Raw genomic sequence first — 20,835 nt, forward strand, 5'->3', positions numbered from 1 at the left:
AATAATATTCCTTATCATAGAGTACGGTACTATTCTAGGCCTATAGGTTACTGATGAGGATAAAAATGTTGAAACTGCCTGTGCCTGTTTTAAATCTGTTTTTTAAGTCCCCCCTCTCTCTTTTGTGTTGGCAGGCCTTCAGTTGCCGGGGAGATATCTCACAAGAGAAGAAGCAGAAACGATTTTATCAGGAGGATCAAGGAAAACAGGCCAAATATCGAACTGAGGTGGATGGTTGCAGGAGCCAAACAAGGGCAACGCACCACAAGAGCCATGTGGGAGGAGAGTGAATGGGATTTGTTATTCGCATGCATCAAACCCGAGCACTTTCTTTGTTGACACAAACTGAACTTTTCTCAATCTTCCACCAGTTTTTGTCCTCAGGGGGAGCCCCTGCTATGAACCTCAGCTCCACTGGTTTCACAAGGCTGTGCAACCTCAGTGCCAGGCACTGTGTGGGCATCCCACAAGTCTGGGTTCTGCCCACACAGAACTCACAGACTGCCCGGGAAAAAAAAGAATGAAATTCTCCTGAGTCACTCCTCCGTGTGGTGGCTCCGCTATCCAGTGTCGATCTCTCCTCCTGAAAACGTGCAGTCCCTCTCCAGCTTCATCACTCACCGCTTCATTATTATTTGCTTTCCCATCCAGCAGCAGTACGAATTCCTTTGTGCTCACCACGTGGTGGAGGACCATGGGATGCCGTCAGAGCTCGGAGGAGAAGGAAGCAGCACGGCGCTCTCGGCGAATCGACCGCCATCTGCGCTCAGAGAGTCAGCGGCAGCGGCGGGAGATCAAGCTGTTGTTGCTGGGCACCAGCAACTCTGGCAAGAGCACCATCGTCAAGCAGATGAAAATCATCCATAGTGGAGGCTTCAACTTGGATGCCTGCAAGGAGTACAAGCCTCTCATCCTGTACAATGCCATCGACTCTCTGACCCGCATCATCCGTGCCCTCACCACCCTTAAGATTGACTTTCACAACCCTGACCGCGCCTACGATGCCGTGCAGCTCTTCGCCCTCACAGGGCCGGCCGAGAGCAAAGGGGAGATCACCCCAGAGCTGCAGGGGGTGATGAAACGTCTGTGGGCGGACGCAGGGGTCCAGGAGTGCTTTCAGCGTTCCAATGAGTACCACTTAGAGGACAATACCGCCTACTACCTGAACGACCTGGACCGCATCTCTGCACTTGAGTATATCCCCACCGTAGAGGACATCCTGCGCTCTCGTGACATGACGACAGGCATTGTGGAGAACAAATTCACCTTCAAGGAGCTCACCTTCAAAATGGTGGACGTGGGTGGACAGCGTTCAGAGAGAAAGAAGTGGATTCATTGTTTCGAGGGCGTGACTGCAATCATTTTCTGTGTTGAGCTAAGTGGCTATGACCTCAAACTGTATGAGGACAACCAGACGGTAAGAAAAATCCCATTTCAAAAGGGTCTCCTTTCATTTAAAAAAAAAAAAAGCATTCATGGTGACACAAATACTAATGTCCATGTCACTGAGGCTTAAAGAAGAACACAGTTAAAGGTTCACTCAAAGCAGATATTCATCTAACCAGTAACAGGACACAGAGCAGCATTTTGTTGCACCCTAAAATTAAGGAGTTAAAATGTATTTATCCATCATGTGCAGTTAGTTAAATTTCAGTTACCGTCTAGTAAGATTTTATCAGTGCACTTAATTTAAATAGCTGACCAAATTACACGTAATTGGAATGTGGTTTGTTGTTTTTCCTAATTTGAAGAAACTTTGAACAGAAGTTCAGATTAACCCGGTAAGTCATATTAGGTACAAGTGAACTAATAGTTCCCAGAAGCACATAGAAGACAGGCTTGTTCTGCTGTGTCATTTCCTCTCTGTAGATCCCCTTGTACAACACAAAGAAGCGTGCTGTTGTGCAGTGGAAAGCAAAAAGATTTCATCTCTTACTTCTTCTGTTTGTTTGGTTTTTTTGTTCCTCATTTTGCCTCCAAACGCAGTTGTTATTGTTAGGTAAAATTGCTCTCAAAAAGAAAATTAAAAGCTCCAATATGGGACATAGGGGAACAAAGGAATGTTTTAACAGCTGAATTTCTGATTAAGATGCCGGGACTGAGAAATATAGAAGTATTTTGCTTTTATAAGAATGTGAAGTTTATTTCATGACATGTTTTGGGTTTTTACCTAACTTATTCTGGTGAAGTCTTTGGCATTTTAGTTAAGGTAAGGGCTTGGTGTTTTTCTGTTAGTTCTTACATGATGGCAGTCTGAATTCAAAGGAATAAATGATACGTACTAAAAAAACAAAACAAATCCTAAATATCCTGAAACTTGAGCTTTATTTGTAAAAAGACTGAAAACAAGAGTAGTAAATTATACAGTATATCAGAACTGAAAGAACAGCACTTCATTGGTATTTACCTGTGTTATCAGTCATAAAGAGTGGCACACTGCAACACAAGGCTGCTCATGCCAGCTGTGATTAAACGTTTAGTGTGGTTGCTGTGTTTTATTTCATATGTTTTGGCTGTATTCTGTCTGGCCTGTTGTGTTGAAACAGGTTTGCTGTGCAAACTATGTGTTAGTAAGGTTTTACAATCTTTTTCTCAAATGCAACTCTGAGGTCAATAGGTTTGCAAAAGCATCAGTAATGTGGTTTTCAGCAGTTAGTAATATTGCAACTGAATCTAGTTTTAAAGTTTCATTTTACCCATAATTCAATTCAATACTTGAGTTACTGAGAAAGTCACATATTGGAGCACTTCAGGAAATTAGAAAAATAACAACATTTACAAAGACTTTGGTGTATAAAATATCTATTATGAAGGTCATTTGATTTGGAATTTGTTACAACAGTGTTGTTTTTGTATCTATAGCTTTGATAGTAATGATCCATTTCAGCATTTGTGTAAGAAACACACGTTCCTTTAGTGTACAATGACGGTAATGATGGTATAAATAAAACATAATTATGTGTTATATAATAAGTACATGTACAGGTGCATAGCAAAATATCTGGAAAACATTAATCCGAGCTTTGGTTATGCCAAAAATGTAAATTATTTATATTACCAAATAGAGGAAAAAGCGAATATTTCAATTGGTTAAACCTTAAAGAAAAGAGATTAAAATTTTACCCGAAGAACATCTTCAGCAATTTCTGTGCAATCTATTGAGTTTGTTCAGTTTGGAGTTTTCAAACAGTTTAAAGGCCTTATCTGAATGTAAGGTCTTCATTCATAGTTCTGTGGATGGATGTAGTCTTATATGGTAAGAATTTGTTTTAACCTGAAGTCTATGGAAACAAGTCACAAAGGCACTGTGCAATCCCGAAAACTTTCAGGTCGGTGTATCTTTTCCTTTATCTAAATGTTTAGGAATGGTTGGATAGTTATTGCTTGTTTATCTTTTTCTGTGATAATGAAAGATCAACAAGAAAATTCTTGGTCTGGATTCAGCTGCACTTCGATGGTATGATCACAATTCTGTGCTGATAAGGCTCCAGTATCCAGATTCACCTTAGAGTCCTACAGTCAACCCTAGAAATAGCTTGAGCACAGAGGAAACTTTGTCATCACTGCAAGTGAACTGTCCTCATAATTCATGCGGTGCCTGCCCTAAAGCAAGGGTGTGCACTGTGCCAGGTTAGAACATGAAATCAATTAGTTTTATAGGTTAAAAATAAACTAGGTGGAGAAATGCAGTGTGGTGTTAATTGAGTTCACAGACTCAAAGTGCAAGACTGTGCCTGTGAGAATTATCAGATTGTTCAGGCACTGGATAGAAACAAAAAAAAAATCTATTTTTCTAAAACAGGAGGAAAAAAATAGTTCATAAGGACAAAAAGCTGCCCATTCTTTTAAAAATAGATCCATACCTCCTTCCTTTCCCTTCTCAAGGTCCCTTGAATGGTGGATTTCCATCTATTTCTTTGTTTAATGATTCAGTTAACTATTCCAGTTTTAAAGATCCACTTCGATCATCTTTTGAACTATTTTCAAAGTGTTCTCAGTGGTCTTTTAATTGTGATAATGCTGTTCTTAGCCAACCCCCCCCCCCCCCCCCCCCCCCAAAAAAAAATCCCTGTAGTTTTCTAGGACATAGTTTCTGCAGAGCGGAAGGACTACATTTGAAGCCTCTGAGCTGTGGGGTGAAGGACAGTTGGCACAGAGCAACCTTGCCCCCCCTTCCCCAAGCCACCGCTTGAAATAGAGAGCTTGAGGCTTGCCCAGATTATTTTACATCACAAATAAGCTCCTTTCAAACTGCATTTTTTTTATCTGCCCCTGATTCACAATGATTTGAAAAAGGAAATATCAGAAGTAACATTTTTTCCATCAAGGGAAAAATGCCACAAGAACATGTTAAAAACATAAAAAACAAATTTCCTCTGAGTGGGTCTTTAAGTAATTTAAAGCCCAAAGAAGTTTTTTTTTCTTTTTTTCTTCCCAATTTCTTAATAGTAAACCGTCAGAAAACATTCCTTTTCCAATTACCCCCATTTGCACCTTTAGCTGAATGTGATGTGCATCAACAACTGTTTACTAAGAGCAGAAGAAAGCAGAAGAGCATTTCAGAGTCGTTGGATTTTTATGATCACCCCTGGTAAAAAGATCCTCTGAATTCTGATCAAAGTCATTTAACAACTTTCATTATCCCTGTGCCATAACACATTTCTAATTTGAAGTGAGCGGTACATAATAAACTAATCAGCGACTCATCCCCTAAATCTGAGAACACACAGCAGGCAAATTTGTTCCTACTGTTGATGAAGAGTAGCAAATTGGTGGGTGGAGTCTGAAGTCTAAGCTGGCCCTCAGTATTTTTTATTTATTCATTTCAATATTTTCTTTTCTACCATCCATGTGAGCTCATGCAAACTCCTAAATCACCACATAGCAGGGATGGGGTGGATAACTTGAAGCCTCTATCTATAGATGGACAGGAGCATCACCCAAATGTCTTTAAAATGTTTAACTTACTTTTTTCCAGTGATCATAACATTTCTATTAAGATTTCTACATTTTAAGGTTTTTCTGTTAGTGATGGTTATTTTTTCAGACAGTTATTGACACGAAACAAAGATTTTTCTTTTTTGTTTGGCATGTCGTTCTAGTGCTCTTCCTTCTTCCTCCATTCGTCCAAAAACATTTATCTTGTGTCTGATTAGAATATTGCAGACTGGTGCAGGTCAGGCAATCTTTGTGAAATCTCACCAGCGTTCAAGCTAAGGCTGAGCAGCTCATGAGTAAAAGACGACATCTGTGTGATAAAAATCTACTGCACAAAATCTGTCTTCAAGCTGCCTAACATTTTAAGTCAGCTGCTCTTATTTCTGAGAAAACGACACTGTTTATGTTGACCTTTTTCAAAAATTAAGAGGGTTAAGGTTAAATCAGCTGATTTTTGAAAGACAAAAAAACTGCATCTTGACTTTAAGGGAGAGTTTTTTTTTTTTGTTAACTATTCTCAGCTAACCTTTAACATGTAAAAGTGACAGAAAAAAGTTTTCACAGTAGATTTTAGGATGATAAAAATTAGGTGGGGAAAATACTTACAGTAGAAGGTAATGTAAATGGTAATCTTAATGACAAATGTAGATATTTTAAACTATTTTGTATAACATATCACATACAGTAACTTTTTATTACATATAGTTACAGTTATACGTTTTAAATAAAATTATAAGAACACCACAACAAAAAATGTTCTTATAATAATCCTTTTCTTTTTTGACTTATAATGCATAGCAGTACTTTGTCAAACAACTATTGGGCAAGACCTAAGCACCGTCATTACATAATCTTTGTACGCATTGCATAAGCACTAAAATTAAGACTGGTTCACCTTTTTTAAAATGCAGCAGAAGCCTTGTTTAAGTCACAGATTTGTGACATAAACAAACTTTCAAGATTCTACAACTTTTATTTTTATCTTCTATCTTGGATTCCAAGCACATCCTGGTGAACATTTCAGGTGTAATCTTAAACATGAATCAGTCTTTTCCAAATAAACAAATAAATTCGGAAAATATATAATTATTATTAATAATATAATAAATAAAGACTACTCAATTTATACTGTAACCAGAATTTCCAAAAAAAGGAGAAATGTAGGAAAGATTAAAACATAAAAATGTATAGTTGTGAGATGTAATAATTTCAAATAATATCCTAGTAGCTTAATTATTAAAAAAATTATAAAAAAAATACTATTAAAACAGCATTTAAAGATTGTCAATATAAATGTATAAATTATATTACAAATTGCAAAGCTTGACCTGTAACTTATTAAAGCAATTAAACCTTCAATGTATGAATATGTTAGTACAGAAAGTACCACTTTTATATTCTATGATTCATTTATAATGATTTTAGCATGACAAGTGAAATAATTGTTAGAGTGAAACTATCTAAAGCCTTAACTGACTCAACTTTCATCTTCAACATTCCAGATTAGAAGTGACTCATCGATTTCTGCAGAAGTGCTGCTCTGACTCATCCATACCTTAACTGAAGTTTCAGGTGCAGTGAATCTGTAAACTGTGAGTTCTTGGAAGCTAATGTGTCTGAAAAGACCAAACTTTTACCCAATGGAAACATTTAGATGGATTTTGAGTGTGGAAGTGCAGCTCAGGTTGATGATGACTGAAAAGTGTTGATGAAGCGTGAAGAGGTTTTAGTTGTTGTTTCAACACCAGCTTTTCTTTAAAAGGCAAACATTTCTATTCCTCCGGAAACTACTGGTTGTCTCTGGTGATCATGTCAGTGATACATCTTTAAAGCTTCAGGCACGAGTGCACCAGCTTAAAATGGCCAGGGCGACACCGGTTCAGTTCTGATGCACAAACTCACACCAGACAAAAAAAAACAAACAAAACAAAACAAAAAAATAACAGAGTAATAATTACAGTACATTTACCCATCAACCCATTCCCTGATGCATTCTCCCTGTCCCATCCCTGTCTTCATAATTAATCGGTTGCTGTGGTTACTGTTGCTAAGCAACAGGCCAGTCAAATGCTCCTAATCCTGCACTGTTGACAGTGAACTGTGACTAGGGAGGGAAGGATGAGGATGAGGGAAGAAAAAAAGAGGGTTGTTGAGGAGAATGCACGTGAGCGCTTGTGCCATTGTCTGCCTCTGGATGCGTCAATGTGTGTGTTTGTGTAAATCCTATATAGTTTATATGTAACGGCTGATGCTGAACAGAGAATTCTGTAAGATGCAGGACTGTGCAGTGGGGTTTGCTGGTATTTAAGCTTGGTTTGGTAAGCCTTAGCACTGACTGAAACGACTGCATATCTGATTTGTTGGTTTTATCATATGGATGTAAACCTGTGAGTCATTCCAATTTTTGTTTTACATCAGTTGGTCTGTTTTCCCCTCAACATACAATAATCACAACATACAATGTGACACCTGACAGAAAATCCACATTTTCTGTTCACATTTGCCTAACATCAAAATTAGCTTTTCTCTGAAATCCAGAGTGATTCAGACACATCTCACTGCAGTCTGACATAAAATCAAAATTTTTCTCAGCTCCACAGCCTCTGAACTGGCTGTTGGATTATCAAAGTCAATAATATCATGTGCTGAGACAGAATTGCATAATGGTGTATGGGGATAATGGAACAAGAAAGGTCGAAATGCTCAATCTAAAATGTGAAAAAAAAGCTGTGAAGCTGCAAAGAATATCATCTGGATATCCTTTTTCTTTTAATAGCTTTTTTATTTTTGATGTTTTTTTTAGAACATTTATTTAAGGTCCTGTACAGGTCTTGTAAGGTCTTGTACAGGTGTAAGTTTCAACATCAGACCACGCCTTTTTGAATTTGGAGAAAGAGAACATCTTTAGTTCACTATGACACCCCCCACTTTGCTGCTCACACAGAAAAGATCAGAAGAAAGTAGACCAAAAAGGAAGAAAACTAATTAATCTTTAAAATAGGCACCTATGATAAAAATCCTGCTTTTTTTGGAAGAATGTGAGCTTATATAAAGATTAACCGATATTTAGTTTGATGTCATATTTAGGGCTGGGTAACATTATTTTTTTATGCTGATATCTAAAATTTATGATAAATTCATGATCTGTACTTATTTCGGTTTTAAGAAATGTTTTTATCAAAAATTACAAAACTTTATAATTTTTATGAGAATAGATTTTTATTTCTAAAAAACTTGACTCTTTAAAGGTTTACATTTTAAACCAGTGAGCAAAAAAAGCACAAAAGGAACACAATGTTCAAGCAGTATAAAATAACTTGGTGAAAACATGCTTCCTTCAAAATCTATTAAGAACTACTTATTCTTTCCATACTACTTATTCTTACACACCAGTATTGGGGTAATTCACATGGTGCCAACTCGATACCCATCTTAAATTATTTTGCCTCATGCATTCTAACCCTGCACTATCAAGAATGCAAAAAGATGAGCTATTTATTCTCCTTTAACACTTAAAAAACCCTATTTGGTTCAAATTCCTTCTATACGGAAATAGTCTGCATTAATGCAATGTGTCTATGTTTATTTGTTATTAGCTCTGTACCCTGCAGTGCAGTTGCCCACCACAGCAACATTAGTAATTCAAAAGGCAGAGAAAACAGAGGGAGCAACCTGAATAATGTAAATCTCAGTTATGTTTAAAAAAAAGAAAGTCACGCTGGCATGAAAAAAAAACCACAATTCATCCTCTTGCAGAGCTGCAAGACTCTTACTTAAACCTCAACGAACAGTGGCAGATGTGGCTGCATACTTAAATTGCTTATATGTATGGAAACAAAGCAATGACACCGTCATGAACCTGCTCATTAATACTAAAGCTTAATTAAAGCCTGCGCCTTGAGTGTTCTGACAGGAAGAGGTGTGCATGGGTAGAGGGTGGTGGTCTTATGTGTGCGTTTATCTGTGCATCTGCACACAAAAAGGGGGGGTCTGCATGCTATATTTCTCCAGGGGGTTCCTGGGAGCTTCTGGTGACCCCCCCCCCCCCCCCCCCCATTCATTCATCGCCGTAAAATCTACAAGTGTTAAAGTGGGCAGTTGAAGAGCACGCAGAGTCCCAGTGCTCAGCTGGCTGTCTCCTGCCATGCTCTCAAAGCAGCTGCGCGTCTGTGTTGATATGTTGGGAAAGGGGAGAAATGGAGTCAAACAGCCTGACAGGACTTGCACTGCAGGGAATGGTTAGAGGCTGGTCTTAACCCTTTGGGGACTCATGCCAAAACTGTACAGAAAAGAGAGCCTATGTTTTCAAGGCTGAGAGGTTAACATCATGTGAGCGGAAAAAAAAACACACAAAAGGATGTATAGATAAAGAAAATTGCTTTAGAAAAAGGTTTTAGGGCAAAAAAGCAGCTTTCAAATTACTCTATTTAAACTGTTTATTTAGATCATTTATAGGCTTAAATTTGATGGTTTGCCAGGTTTAGCCTTCTTTTTTTTTTCAAAACTAGCCTTTTATTCAGGATCCAACCCTCATTACTACACTTACCAAAATATGCAGCATCCTCATCCCTTCCCGTCCCTTCCAGTGGTGTTTTATTTTATTTAATCATTTTTTTGTGCACTGCAGATCTTGTGATTTGCTCTGAGCATCATGGTTTTTTTCTGTAACCTTTTAAACAGCAGCCCTCCATATGACAGCCTCCCAGTCACAAGCTACTGGCCAGTCGCCACATGCCAGCCAGCTGCCACAAACAGATCAACTTTATTTTTCTTTGTTTTTTTCTTATACATTCAACATCACATGAGCACGGACTGCGAGGATACTCATGTAGCACCCACACAAAAACACACTATTCTAAAGAGACCAGCATAGACTAATACTCTGCCTCTTAGATGTGGAAAACATTTAAATTTAAATGCTTTGTTATAGTAATCTGTGTATGTATTTCTTGTTAATGGGGTCAAACTGACATTCATTAAAATTAAGTATTCTTTTTTACTTGAAATCTTTAGCTCATTAAAGTATAATGAAAGTAAGCAATGTCATACCACCAATTTAATAAACTAGTATTGGATTGAAAAAAAGGTCTACAGTGTGTATATCAAGTGTTTGGCCAAATAAACCTGCAGAAGCCTTTTGCAAAAAGACCAAGTATACCCATGTCTCAAAGTCAGCATGGAGACATCATATGACATATTTTCAACTTTTATGTATCAAATCAGTTGCATTGTCCTCCATATTTTAGGTTGCAGAATTTCCGATTGACTTCCCTGTTAAATAGTCTTGTTGTTTACCATAAGGGGTCCACCACAGAGAATCAGCTTTTAGTGATCCGCTCAGATGGTTTGGCAGAGAGTTTTAGGCCGGATGCCCTCTCTGATACAACACTGAATTTTACCTGGGCTGGGGACTGGCACAGGGGGACCCAAAGGTTGACCCCCATGTTGCCACATGCTAGTTCAGCAGCATGACAGGTCTTGCCCAAGTACCCACACTGGATGAAGCTCATTTCGCCCCCTGGGAATTAAACCCTGATTTCCCATGTGCCAGTCCTGCATTTTATCAACTGAGTCATCCAGCCACTATGTCCCAGTTAAAAAAGATCTACATTTACATAAAAGCAAACTAACACACTTATGTTTTTGATGTTTATTTCCTTTTATTTTTTGAACAATAAAAACCAAGATAAAGTGATCTGGAGAATGTAGTTTTATCCAGGATAGCCACTTCTTTCAGGATAATTCAGTATAAGTGCCACATAACCACGCTTGACTGTGGGTTGAAGGCACAAATGCTGCACCTGTAGTTTTTTTTTAAAGGCGGATGGTGGATTACTGCCAAAAACACTATATACCTTAGATATGCTTGTCTGTTATTTCATTTATTTATTTTTTCTCATAATCTTACAAAGAAGTTCCACCCTTTGACTATTTTTGCATTGTCATTCGCATTTTACTGCTAACTAATATCTGAAATGTTGCTTTCAATTGTGAAATCAAGTCTCTTATGAAACTATATTTCTCAATATATTAAAAACAATGAATTGACAATATATTCCTTACATGGAAGTCATATTTTTTTTGTAAATTAAAACACTGCAATTATTGCCATTTTCATATATATATATATATATATATATATATATATATATATATATATATATATATATATATATATATATATATATATATATATATATATATATATATATATATATATATATATGATATTATGCTATTCAATATATTGTGATTAACAATTAAATGTCCTACAATATATTGACTGGTATATTATGTAATCTATTATATTATATCCCGCAAGATCACATAACATTGGTCACATATTGAAAGAGGCATTATACATGTATTAATATATAACATATAATATATATTAACATAAAGCACAGTATACCCAGGCAGAATCATGTGATGTTAAATACGTTACAAAGAAATGTTTTCTTTTTTTTGGTGCTGTAAATAATTATTTAGTATTACAGTCAACAATGTTTTAGTTATGTACATCATCACATAACTATATGTGGTCAATCTATCTCTTTATAATAGGAAATGTAGGTTGCAAAATCTGATTTGGGGTTCCTGCCAAACAAACAAACAAACATTATTCCAACATACAAGCACTTGTAAAGCAAAATGGTTTTGCACACTAATGAAACTTAAATACACATGAATTAATAAAAAGAAATATGTTGTTCATCCATATATTTCAAAATATTTCAAACTAAATGAGTGAGTTGCTGATGTATTTAAATATATTTCTTTATATAGATGACATATTTTGCAGTATATTGCAATTCATTTTTCTTTTGTTAGGGGTTGCACAATCTATGTTGACGGCGTTAGGGTTAAACCGCCTTGAAATTGTTTGTTTTGTGAGAGAAATCTTTCTGAAAGTAGAACAATGGTCTTGTAGTTTGGAATGTGTTTTTCAGACTGTAAATGGTAGGAAAAGGAATATCTAATTGTTCAAAAACTGATGTTGATTTTCTGTAGTATTACATGTTTTGACACAACAGAAGCACAGGACGGATGTACGGTGAACAAAAAAAAAAGAAGCAGGTTTTGATATTTCAATTTTAATGCTAAAAACACAACTTTTACCAAGTAAATAAGATTCAATGATGCAGAGAAGACATTTTCCTCATGATGTTGTTCCTGTATGTTGCTCAGAAATGTTATTTTTGTGCCCACAGAGCCGTATGGCGGAGAGCCTGCGTCTGTTTGACTCCATTTGCAACAACAACTGGTTCACCAACACGTCGCTCATCCTCTTCCTTAACAAGAAGGACTTGCTGGCAGAGAAGATTAAACGCATTCCTCTGACAGTGTGCTTCCCTGATTACAAAGGTCAGAACACCTACGAGGAGGCAGCTGTCTATGTGCAACGGCAGTTTGAGGACCTCAACCGCAACAAGGAGACCAAGGAGATCTACTCGCACTTCACATGTGCCACTGACACCAGCAACATCCAGTTTGTGTTCGACGCTGTCACGGACGTGATCATCCAGAACAATCTCAAGTACATTGGGTTGTGCTAGGACCTGACTCTGGGATGGTGGTGGGGAAGGGTGGGCCAGGATAAAGCAGGCAGCTTGACAGCAGTTGGCTGAAAAAAAAGGAAAAAAAAAAAATAAGATCTGCAACAGGCTGAAAAAACAAAGTCACTCTGCTTGGCGGTTTATCGCTTGAAGAGGTGCAAGAGAAAATTGGAGAGGAAATGAAGAAGTAAGACAGTCAGGAACGAAGGATACTGTAGATTTAACAGTTCCAGATGAAACAAAAGAGCTGAGAGGCCATGGTCAAGATGGGCTTTTTACCCTATGTGTTTGCACTGAATATATGCAGAGACACCCTAACATAAACGCATCCTTTTCGTTTGCTCACACAATCTCTGGATCCGTCTTTTAAACAAGGCGACACTGGAAGACATCTACCCCTTCCTGCCAGTCAAGCTTGGTACTTTTAATCAGACTTGTACTGGCAGCTTTTTTAAATGTATGGTTTATTTTTTGTTGTTGTTGTTGTCTGGGTCAATGTAAGATGCTTTAATTTTGACAAAAAGAAAAAAAAAAAGAAATTCTAACCGTCTTAATCTGGATTAACAATCAAACTACAGGAACCAGGGAGTTGACCTGATGAAGATCAATGACAGCTTTAGTTTCTGGGGGGGGAAAAGTCAGTAGACCTGATGAAAAACTGCCATTGTTTAGAGTTGGAGTAAAATATGTTTTCTACACACCTTATCCATTCTTTCCTGCGCTCAACCATCCAATGTTGTTTGTTTCTCTTCTCTTTTTGCATTTGGAACCGAATATTGTGTCTCTCATGTCTGCTTTTTGTAGCAGGTCACTGACTTATGATACCAGGAGTATGTATCACTCGGCAGAGTTAAAAAAAAAAGTTATTATGAGCATTCCAGTTTCCAGCAAGAGACGACAAAAACAGTGCCAAGATTAGTTTGTAAATAAAACCAGATGTCATCCATTAAGTTCTTTTTCGGTTTCAGTTTTTATGGAGAACATGCATGATTTTGTTACTTTGGGATACCAATATATATTTTCTTTTGGGGTTATGTTTCTCTTTTCCTAAGTTTGAAGTAATATATTCCCAAAATATATATAAAAGTCAAACACTGTGTACGATTGTACAGTTGTCAGAGAGTAATCTATTGAAAAAGAGATATATCTATATGATTATGACGGCGATAATGTTATGATGACGACACAGATGTTGCTAAGTGCTGATTACCGTAAGCGCAACTGAAAGTTAGCAGGAGTGGGGGTAAAAAAAAAAGGCGGATCAAAGGAAAACTAGGACTTTGGAAGAAGATGAAATCCTGCAAAATTCAATCTTCCTTGCATTATCTAAGTGGAAATTGTTCAACTGTCAGTCAGTATGATGTGTAAATATGCTGTAAGGTACACTCTTTGTTCAAACAAATGAAAATAAAGGTTGAGTTGGGGTTAATGTTGGTGAGACAGAGGAAGAGCTAGAGGAGGAAGATCCCTTTCCACTCCTCCTCTTCCCCTTTCTTTTCAGTTCAGAGAACTATTCAGCCAAGGGCTTCAGGCTTGACTTTAAAGGATGTCGACTTCAACTAAAGAAAAAAAATCCCTTGAGATAAGAAGTATAAAAAGGAGAATAACTAAGAATAAAACAACTTATGCAAATTTTTTATGGTGTAGTGAATTTGTTTTTGTCACCAGTGCTTTAAATGTGTTTGGGTTGGGGAGCATCACGGCTGGGATGCTACATACTCTCCTTTAATTATGCATCAAATGATCTGAAACCTGGAAGAGGAGGTCCTGCCCGGAACTGCACCTCCATCTTCAGAGTCCAGAATCCTGAGAGAAAACACGGCTTGTTCTTTTCGTACAATGGAGCCGCTGGAGCGAAAAAAATATGAGCATGAAGTATGCAATTAAATTACTCCTGAATGAACTTGGCCTCTGTGTGATGAGATGACAGGTTACAGATTCCACTCTAATTAGAGTATAAACTCCGTCTGACCCAACAACTTTGCTAACGTGCCTGTCGGAATCCACGATTAACTTATCTGAGAGTTAAATCTCACAAGATCATCTATTGTGTTTTTAGAGTAAAATGTCTTAACCCCCCCAAAAAATTAGTGTCACTTTTCTGTAAAAAGGTCATCGAGGGGAAGTTTTTAAAAAAAAATTCTATTCAAACAAGATGTATTTGAGGGTAAACATGAATGAAAAATCACTACTCACTTCTGATCATGCAGAGCTTTAGCTGTAATCATGTCTTGTGACCATCATGTGGTCATGGTCTGCTAAGAAAACAACAGAGAAATTAAGTGGGCTCTGAAAAAGGAAAAAACTAAAAATAAAGGAAGAGTAGAAAAACTTGCAATTTACGTTAAATGCTATAAAACTCTACTCTAGATGGATTAAGATGAAAACGCACAGATAACTTTATCTTTTTTTTAGTTTATAACTGTTTAAAATAAACACTATAAGAAGTCAACATTATGATAAATAACTATTTTTAAAAAACAAATGTTTTTGTATCGCAAAAATCATTTCAAATTCCACAAACTTTGTCAAACAATGCTTAAAAAAAGTAGCACATGTTTGGGAATGTTTCAGTCATAAACAAGACAAATAGCTGGTAGCTGTGGTTTACGGTCATGTGAAACAAAATTAACTTTTAGCTCCTTTTATAGTATTGGATCTAACTTTATTCTAGTGTGGTCAAAGAGTTTGCCAGCCTACTGGCGTCTTGTTTCAAATATGAATAAAACCATAATTGATTTGTCAAATTGCAAAGAATTTAATGTGGTTCAAAAGTTAGATAAAGACTGATTACATTCAGAAAGACACTCAGATACCTGAATATTTTCCATCTTTTGTTGTTTTGCTGTGGCATTTATCTAATAAGCAGGATTTATGTCAATTTGGTTCTTTTTACAGGATGATGAAAGATTTTTGTTTGCTCTCATTCCCTCTCATTGTTTTTACATTTTCAGCATTGGGATTGACATCTGGGAATCTGCACATTGTATTACAGATTAAAAAAAATTTAATAATCATGGGAAACATTTTCTTTCCTGTCAGACATGTTGTCTAACTTGTGAATGGATAAAACGTTTAATTGACTGCAGTGATTTTTCCAGCCCCTTTTGACAAAATCCAGGCAACATTTGCTTTTTGTTTTGGCTAATAAACTCTATCATATTGCGCTCAGTCACACTTTTACATTTTATTATTTTACTTTTATCACTTTTTTGAAATTTACGTTTTTTTGAAATGCAGAAACATTGGGACACATTAAGTAAGAAACACGAGGGACAAAAAAAAAAATCAAAGAATCTAGAACAAACAAAGAGATTCAGGGCATTTCTTGCAATAAAAAGAAACCACCAATGACTAACAAAAATTCTTTTTATAGAAATATAAAAAAGACAGAAAAAATTGTGTGGCCATGCTTTTATCTTTTTTAGTATCGTCATCACAATGATGCATTCTAAATCTGACTCTTCTATCTTCCTCAGCTCTCATCACCCCCTCCAACTGACTCCAGCCTTCATCTCCTCACTGCACTGTTTCCTTCCTTCATATCCTCTCCTGCTTATCTCTTTTCTCTGCCGCTGCCCCCTCCTGCTCCTTGGCACTAAGATGCCATGTGAGTCAAGTGCCTTCGGGCAGCTGAAGGAAAAGTCCATCGGCCCGGGCTTTCTTAAAGTAGTTTTAGTGTCTGATCTACTATTTTTTTCTACTTTCATCTGCGGGAAAATCTGCTTTTACTTAACTTTAAATCCAGGTTTTGCCCTTGACTGACAGCAGCTACTCTACCCCCCCCCCCCCCCCCAAAAAAAACCTTTTTTTTGTGTTAAATAACGTTGAAAATTAATGCCTAAAGATCTTCCACAAAATTTGGTCACTGTGATCATTCAGAAGCATTTGTGAAGGAGAGAAGCTCTTCCCTCTGTAACCTCTGATCTAATCACCTACAGCCAGCCAACCAGCCAGCTCTGGACAGCTCATCAGTCCATTGCAGGGTTAAATCAGAGAATATAGGTCAATATCAAATATATCATCCAAAACAAAACCATAAACTTCCACACTTTTCTCATAAAATCAATCATATCATTTTGTATATTTAAAATTATAGACAATAAAAATCATGTATCAAAAAATCTAATTTTTCTTTTTATTTACCAAAATATAATTCTCCACAAAATTCTTCTACAATATTCAGACATTACGCTGGAATGTGAAATTGAACAATTCATTACTTGTATCTGCAGACAGGTTCAGAGTTCAGATTATGGGCCTTTTTTTGTTTGAGCCAAACAAAACAAAAGACCTTAAGAGATCTTTTTTTTCATAGTTTACTGGGCTACAGTAGGAAAGTTTACTTAATGGCAGTTTTGTTAAAAGAACGGACACAGTTTCTGTGAAACAGTTTATGTTTAACTAAAAACAACAGTTAATTCAGAAGATATTTCCATAATTGGTGTTCAACGGAAATTTGGCATCAAGCAAACGTTGCAGCAGCCTTCCTTCTAGACTTGTGTTTGATAAAAGTCTGTTTTTTTAATGACAGGCTCAAAAAAAGGAAACAATATTGCCCCAAAGGAAAGGGAAGGTGGAGGAAAAAGACTCAATAATCACAAAAGATGGGTTAACAACATGCACTCAGTTTTAATTCATGGATTTTGAATATAAAGCCTTTCAAATAAAATGCATCAGTTGCAACAATTTAATACCTTTCGTTGTACATAATGATGACAAAGTAAAGCCTGTGGATTGGCAAAATCAAACCTGTGTTTGCTGTTGAACTGTGTTAACCCCAGAGTGGAGCCTTCGACCCTACACGCTCTGCTGGAGCTGCCAGGTGGCCACAGGTGGATCTGTAGCTGTGCTTGGCCGTTTCCCAGGTTTGTGTGTGAAACTATGAAAGTACAAACTGTTTCAAGCCACAGCACTAGTGTAAAAAACAATAAGTACCGGTAATCACGATCTGGCAGTTTGTCACAGCAAATTTAGCAGAAACAACTTGAAATGATGATTTCCTTTCTGAAACTATCAGCCTCTCACATGGTTTTGAAGGAATTTCGACCCACTTTCCTGACAACGTAGCTTCTGTTTATTGAGGTTTGTGGGAATTTGTTGATGTAGAGCGGTCTTAATTTCCCATTCGAAACATTTTCAGGGGGTTTGAGGCTTTTCATTTGACTGGGACATTGAGAGATCTTCATTCTCCTCTTTTCAGCTGTTTTTCTGTGGATGTCCTGGGATTCTTGGGGTCATAAATGGTATGATCCAGTTATGTGCATGTTTTTGCTGTTGAACAGATGGTCTGATACGTAAACCTGTAATCTGTACAGAGGAGTAAATATTCCATTCAAAAAGCTGTCGGATATCCAGCTTGTGTGGCTGCCAACTTACCCTGCCACCACTGTGTTTCAGAGTTTTAGAATTGGCTAAAAAGATACTATTTTGTCTGAGGGTTGTCGAGGAAGAACAGATGATCTGTATGGAACTGTGTCTGGAGTTTTACAAGTCTTCAACTTGAAGTGTTGTGAGATTTTGTTTTTTTTTGTTTTTTGTAAAGGTTCTTAAAATCAACTTTAAGCAAAGCAAAGCAAAGCAAAGCAAAGCAAAGAAAAGTGAGACAAAAATAAGCATTTCCAAATAAAATGACAATGGCCGTGTCTGAATTCCCATCCTAATCCCTAAAAACTAAAAAACTATATAGTGCCGGACTATGTAGTGGCCTGGATTTTAAAAGCAATTCGGACACAATGCCCACTATTTTTTTTTTAAAGGGGAATATGACGTCATCTTTTTCACAAAGTTAAAATCTAATTAATATGAGCTTTTTGAGACAATAATTTATGAATCCACTGTTTTCTGAAGATAAAAATTGGTTTATTAAAAAACTACATTTAAATACATTTTTTTCCGGAAAAAGTTGTTCAGACACAATACATTGTGGTCTATATTCGCCACTCTAGTGAGCATCAATGCACATTGGATATTTGGAGAGACTTCTGGGTATTTCCTAGGGCACTCAATTTTGGATTTGTAGATTCTGACAGTTCTACAAAATGGCAAACGCACTATATAGTGCACTATTTAGAGAGTAGTGAAGGAATTCTGATACATTTATTTGGTTTGACCGGTTCATCAGATTTGAAGCACAAACCTGTGTTCAAAAATATTTATCAGTCATATCTAAATAAAACAAGACCTTTAGAGCAGTAACAACAAATTGCCACTATCTTTTGATATTATTTTTTTCTAACCTTCATTCCCAAAAAAATATAATTCAGCCTGTGGAAAAGCTACAAGAAGTTCAGATCTGAATCAAAGTATTGGATGAAAGCAGGACTAAACAGGAAACGGGGAAGTTGGCCGGCTCCAGACATACAGAGAAGCCTGGCCACAATTCTCAAAGTTTGTCTGATTTATGTAGCTGCAAACAGGACACATTGCAGTCAAAGAGAATCACTTCAGATGACACGCCTCCTCGATTGTAAGAAGGCCAAAAGATGAACTTCAAGTATATCTCACTCCATTGGCCCAGATATCAAAGACATGAGAACTTCATCTCACATGATGAGAACGGACAAACTATTTAAGCAAAGTCCAGTGTGCAAACCTGCGTTTTTTCAGAGAACTATTTTGTGAAATTGTTACACCCACCGTGTAAAACAAATTCATCCTCAGTTGCGGCCTGTCTGGGTGTAGCTACACAGACTCAATTACAAAGAGAGACGACTGAGTGTACCGGTAACTGGTTTTCTGCATTGTGTCACAATAAGGACCCTTAGAGACCATCTTTGTTTTTGCAGATCATGTAAAATCATGTAACTGGTCAATTTAGCAGGAAAACACAAAAGAAAATGCAGTGTTGGCTTCCTGTTTCAGCTCCTAACACGGGGAAATGAACGCTAGTTTAACTGTACATGTGTTAAAACTTCTTTTATCCCTGCAAGTTTGCAGTTGTTAAATTAAGACTGACTGTTGACAAAAAACCAATGTAAATGAGCTGTTTCTACAGTTTAGACTATATGACACCAACCTTTACCATGGCATAATGGAGCAAAAAAGGGAAGAGGGAATGTGGGCTTAAACCATAAAAAAGGGAAAACCCACAAAAAAGAGGAAGAAACCTGTCATTAACACAGAGGCAAACATTTGTTCTAATTAAGAACATTTCACCCTGTTGAGTGAAGATCAAAGTAAATTATATTGGCCTATCACTGTTTTTGAGGTCTGAGCTGAAATCCATGTCATTGACTGGAATCATGACAGGAAAAATGTTCACAAAATGTTTTATTTGAAGTTTTGCTTCAAACTTTGTTCAGAAGATAATTCATCTACAAGTAAAGAAATGCAGAAAACTTAGTTCAATACTGTGAAATGAAGGTGGAAGAAAATGAAAAAAAGTGTAAATTAAGTGTGAGTTAGGCATGTTGGAGGATTGTAGGTGTTAGGAGAGGAGAAGCCCTCTGGATGGCACACTCTGATTGCAACTGGCATTTCTCAGTTCATTCCTCCACTGTGGAACCACAAATGAGAACCGTCTGGACTGTGTGAAGGGATGACAGCACCAGATGTTGTTCCTTAGAGAGACACTGGGGTTAAGAAGGAGCCTAATCCTGTAGGATTGAGTTACATCATCAGGGTCAAAACCTGAAATTACATGGGAGCAAAGATAGAGACATGAGGTCAAAGGCGGACGTCGGTCGTGGAACAGAGGAATAACACATGACCTTATCTCATAGATCATAGCGATACGCTGCCATGTTGTGGACCATCTGTGAGGGTATTTCACTGCACAGTGGGGGGGCTGTGAGAGGCAGAAAACAATGCACCAGAACAACAGAGAGGAAAGTGGTGCTTTCTTTTGTTTTAAAACCAATTTCATATAAAAAGTAGCCTTAAAGAAGGATGCAATGGAAGAACGGGAGTTAAATGCAGTTAAAGGAGCTTTATTTTAAAAGTGGTTTACTTATTTTCAAATTGTTATTACATTTAGGAAAGCAAATTCATGTGAGCAAAATGTTGACCGATTTGACTACTTTGTCCTGTTTTATTTGACATGTGAACACAGTGAGGGGTTTTAGGGAACTGCTGCTATTTGGACACCCTCCTGGTTGATAATGGTTTCCACCTGAAAGGAAAAGCCTCTACATATTTCTTAAAAGCTCCATGACTGGAAACACGATGAACCGGGGATGAATGTTACAGATGCTTTTGAAAAAATGAAGTCCAAGCACGCAAGGCTGCAAGACTGATGCAAAGCTGGCACATTTTCTCCTGACTAGGTAAGCAAAAATCGCTGAACTTCTAATTTTTTGCTGTGTTCAGTGTGGATAAGCACTCAAGCAGATTTTTGGAC

General features: G+C 37.1%; 1 protein-coding gene across 1 annotated transcript in view; it reads left to right on the forward strand.

Annotated features, from left to right (window-relative positions):
* The window catches only part of gnaz (G protein subunit alpha z), a 32,096-nt gene extending 17,965 nt beyond the window's left edge, over positions 1-14,131 (forward strand). The window contains exons 2-3 of the mRNA XM_023960697.1: positions 135-1,417; positions 12,150-14,131. Of these exons, the coding sequence (XP_023816465.1) occupies positions 695-1,417; positions 12,150-12,494 (1,068 nt within the window). The 5' untranslated portion in view covers positions 135-694 and the 3' untranslated portion in view covers positions 12,495-14,131. The remainder of the gene's footprint in view (positions 1-134; positions 1,418-12,149) is intronic.
* Positions 14,132-20,835: the final 6,704 nt, after the last annotated feature.

This window comes from Oryzias latipes, chromosome 12, assembly GCF_002234675.1.
Source record: "Oryzias latipes chromosome 12, ASM223467v1".
NCBI lineage: Eukaryota > Metazoa > Chordata > Actinopteri > Beloniformes > Adrianichthyidae > Oryzias > Oryzias latipes.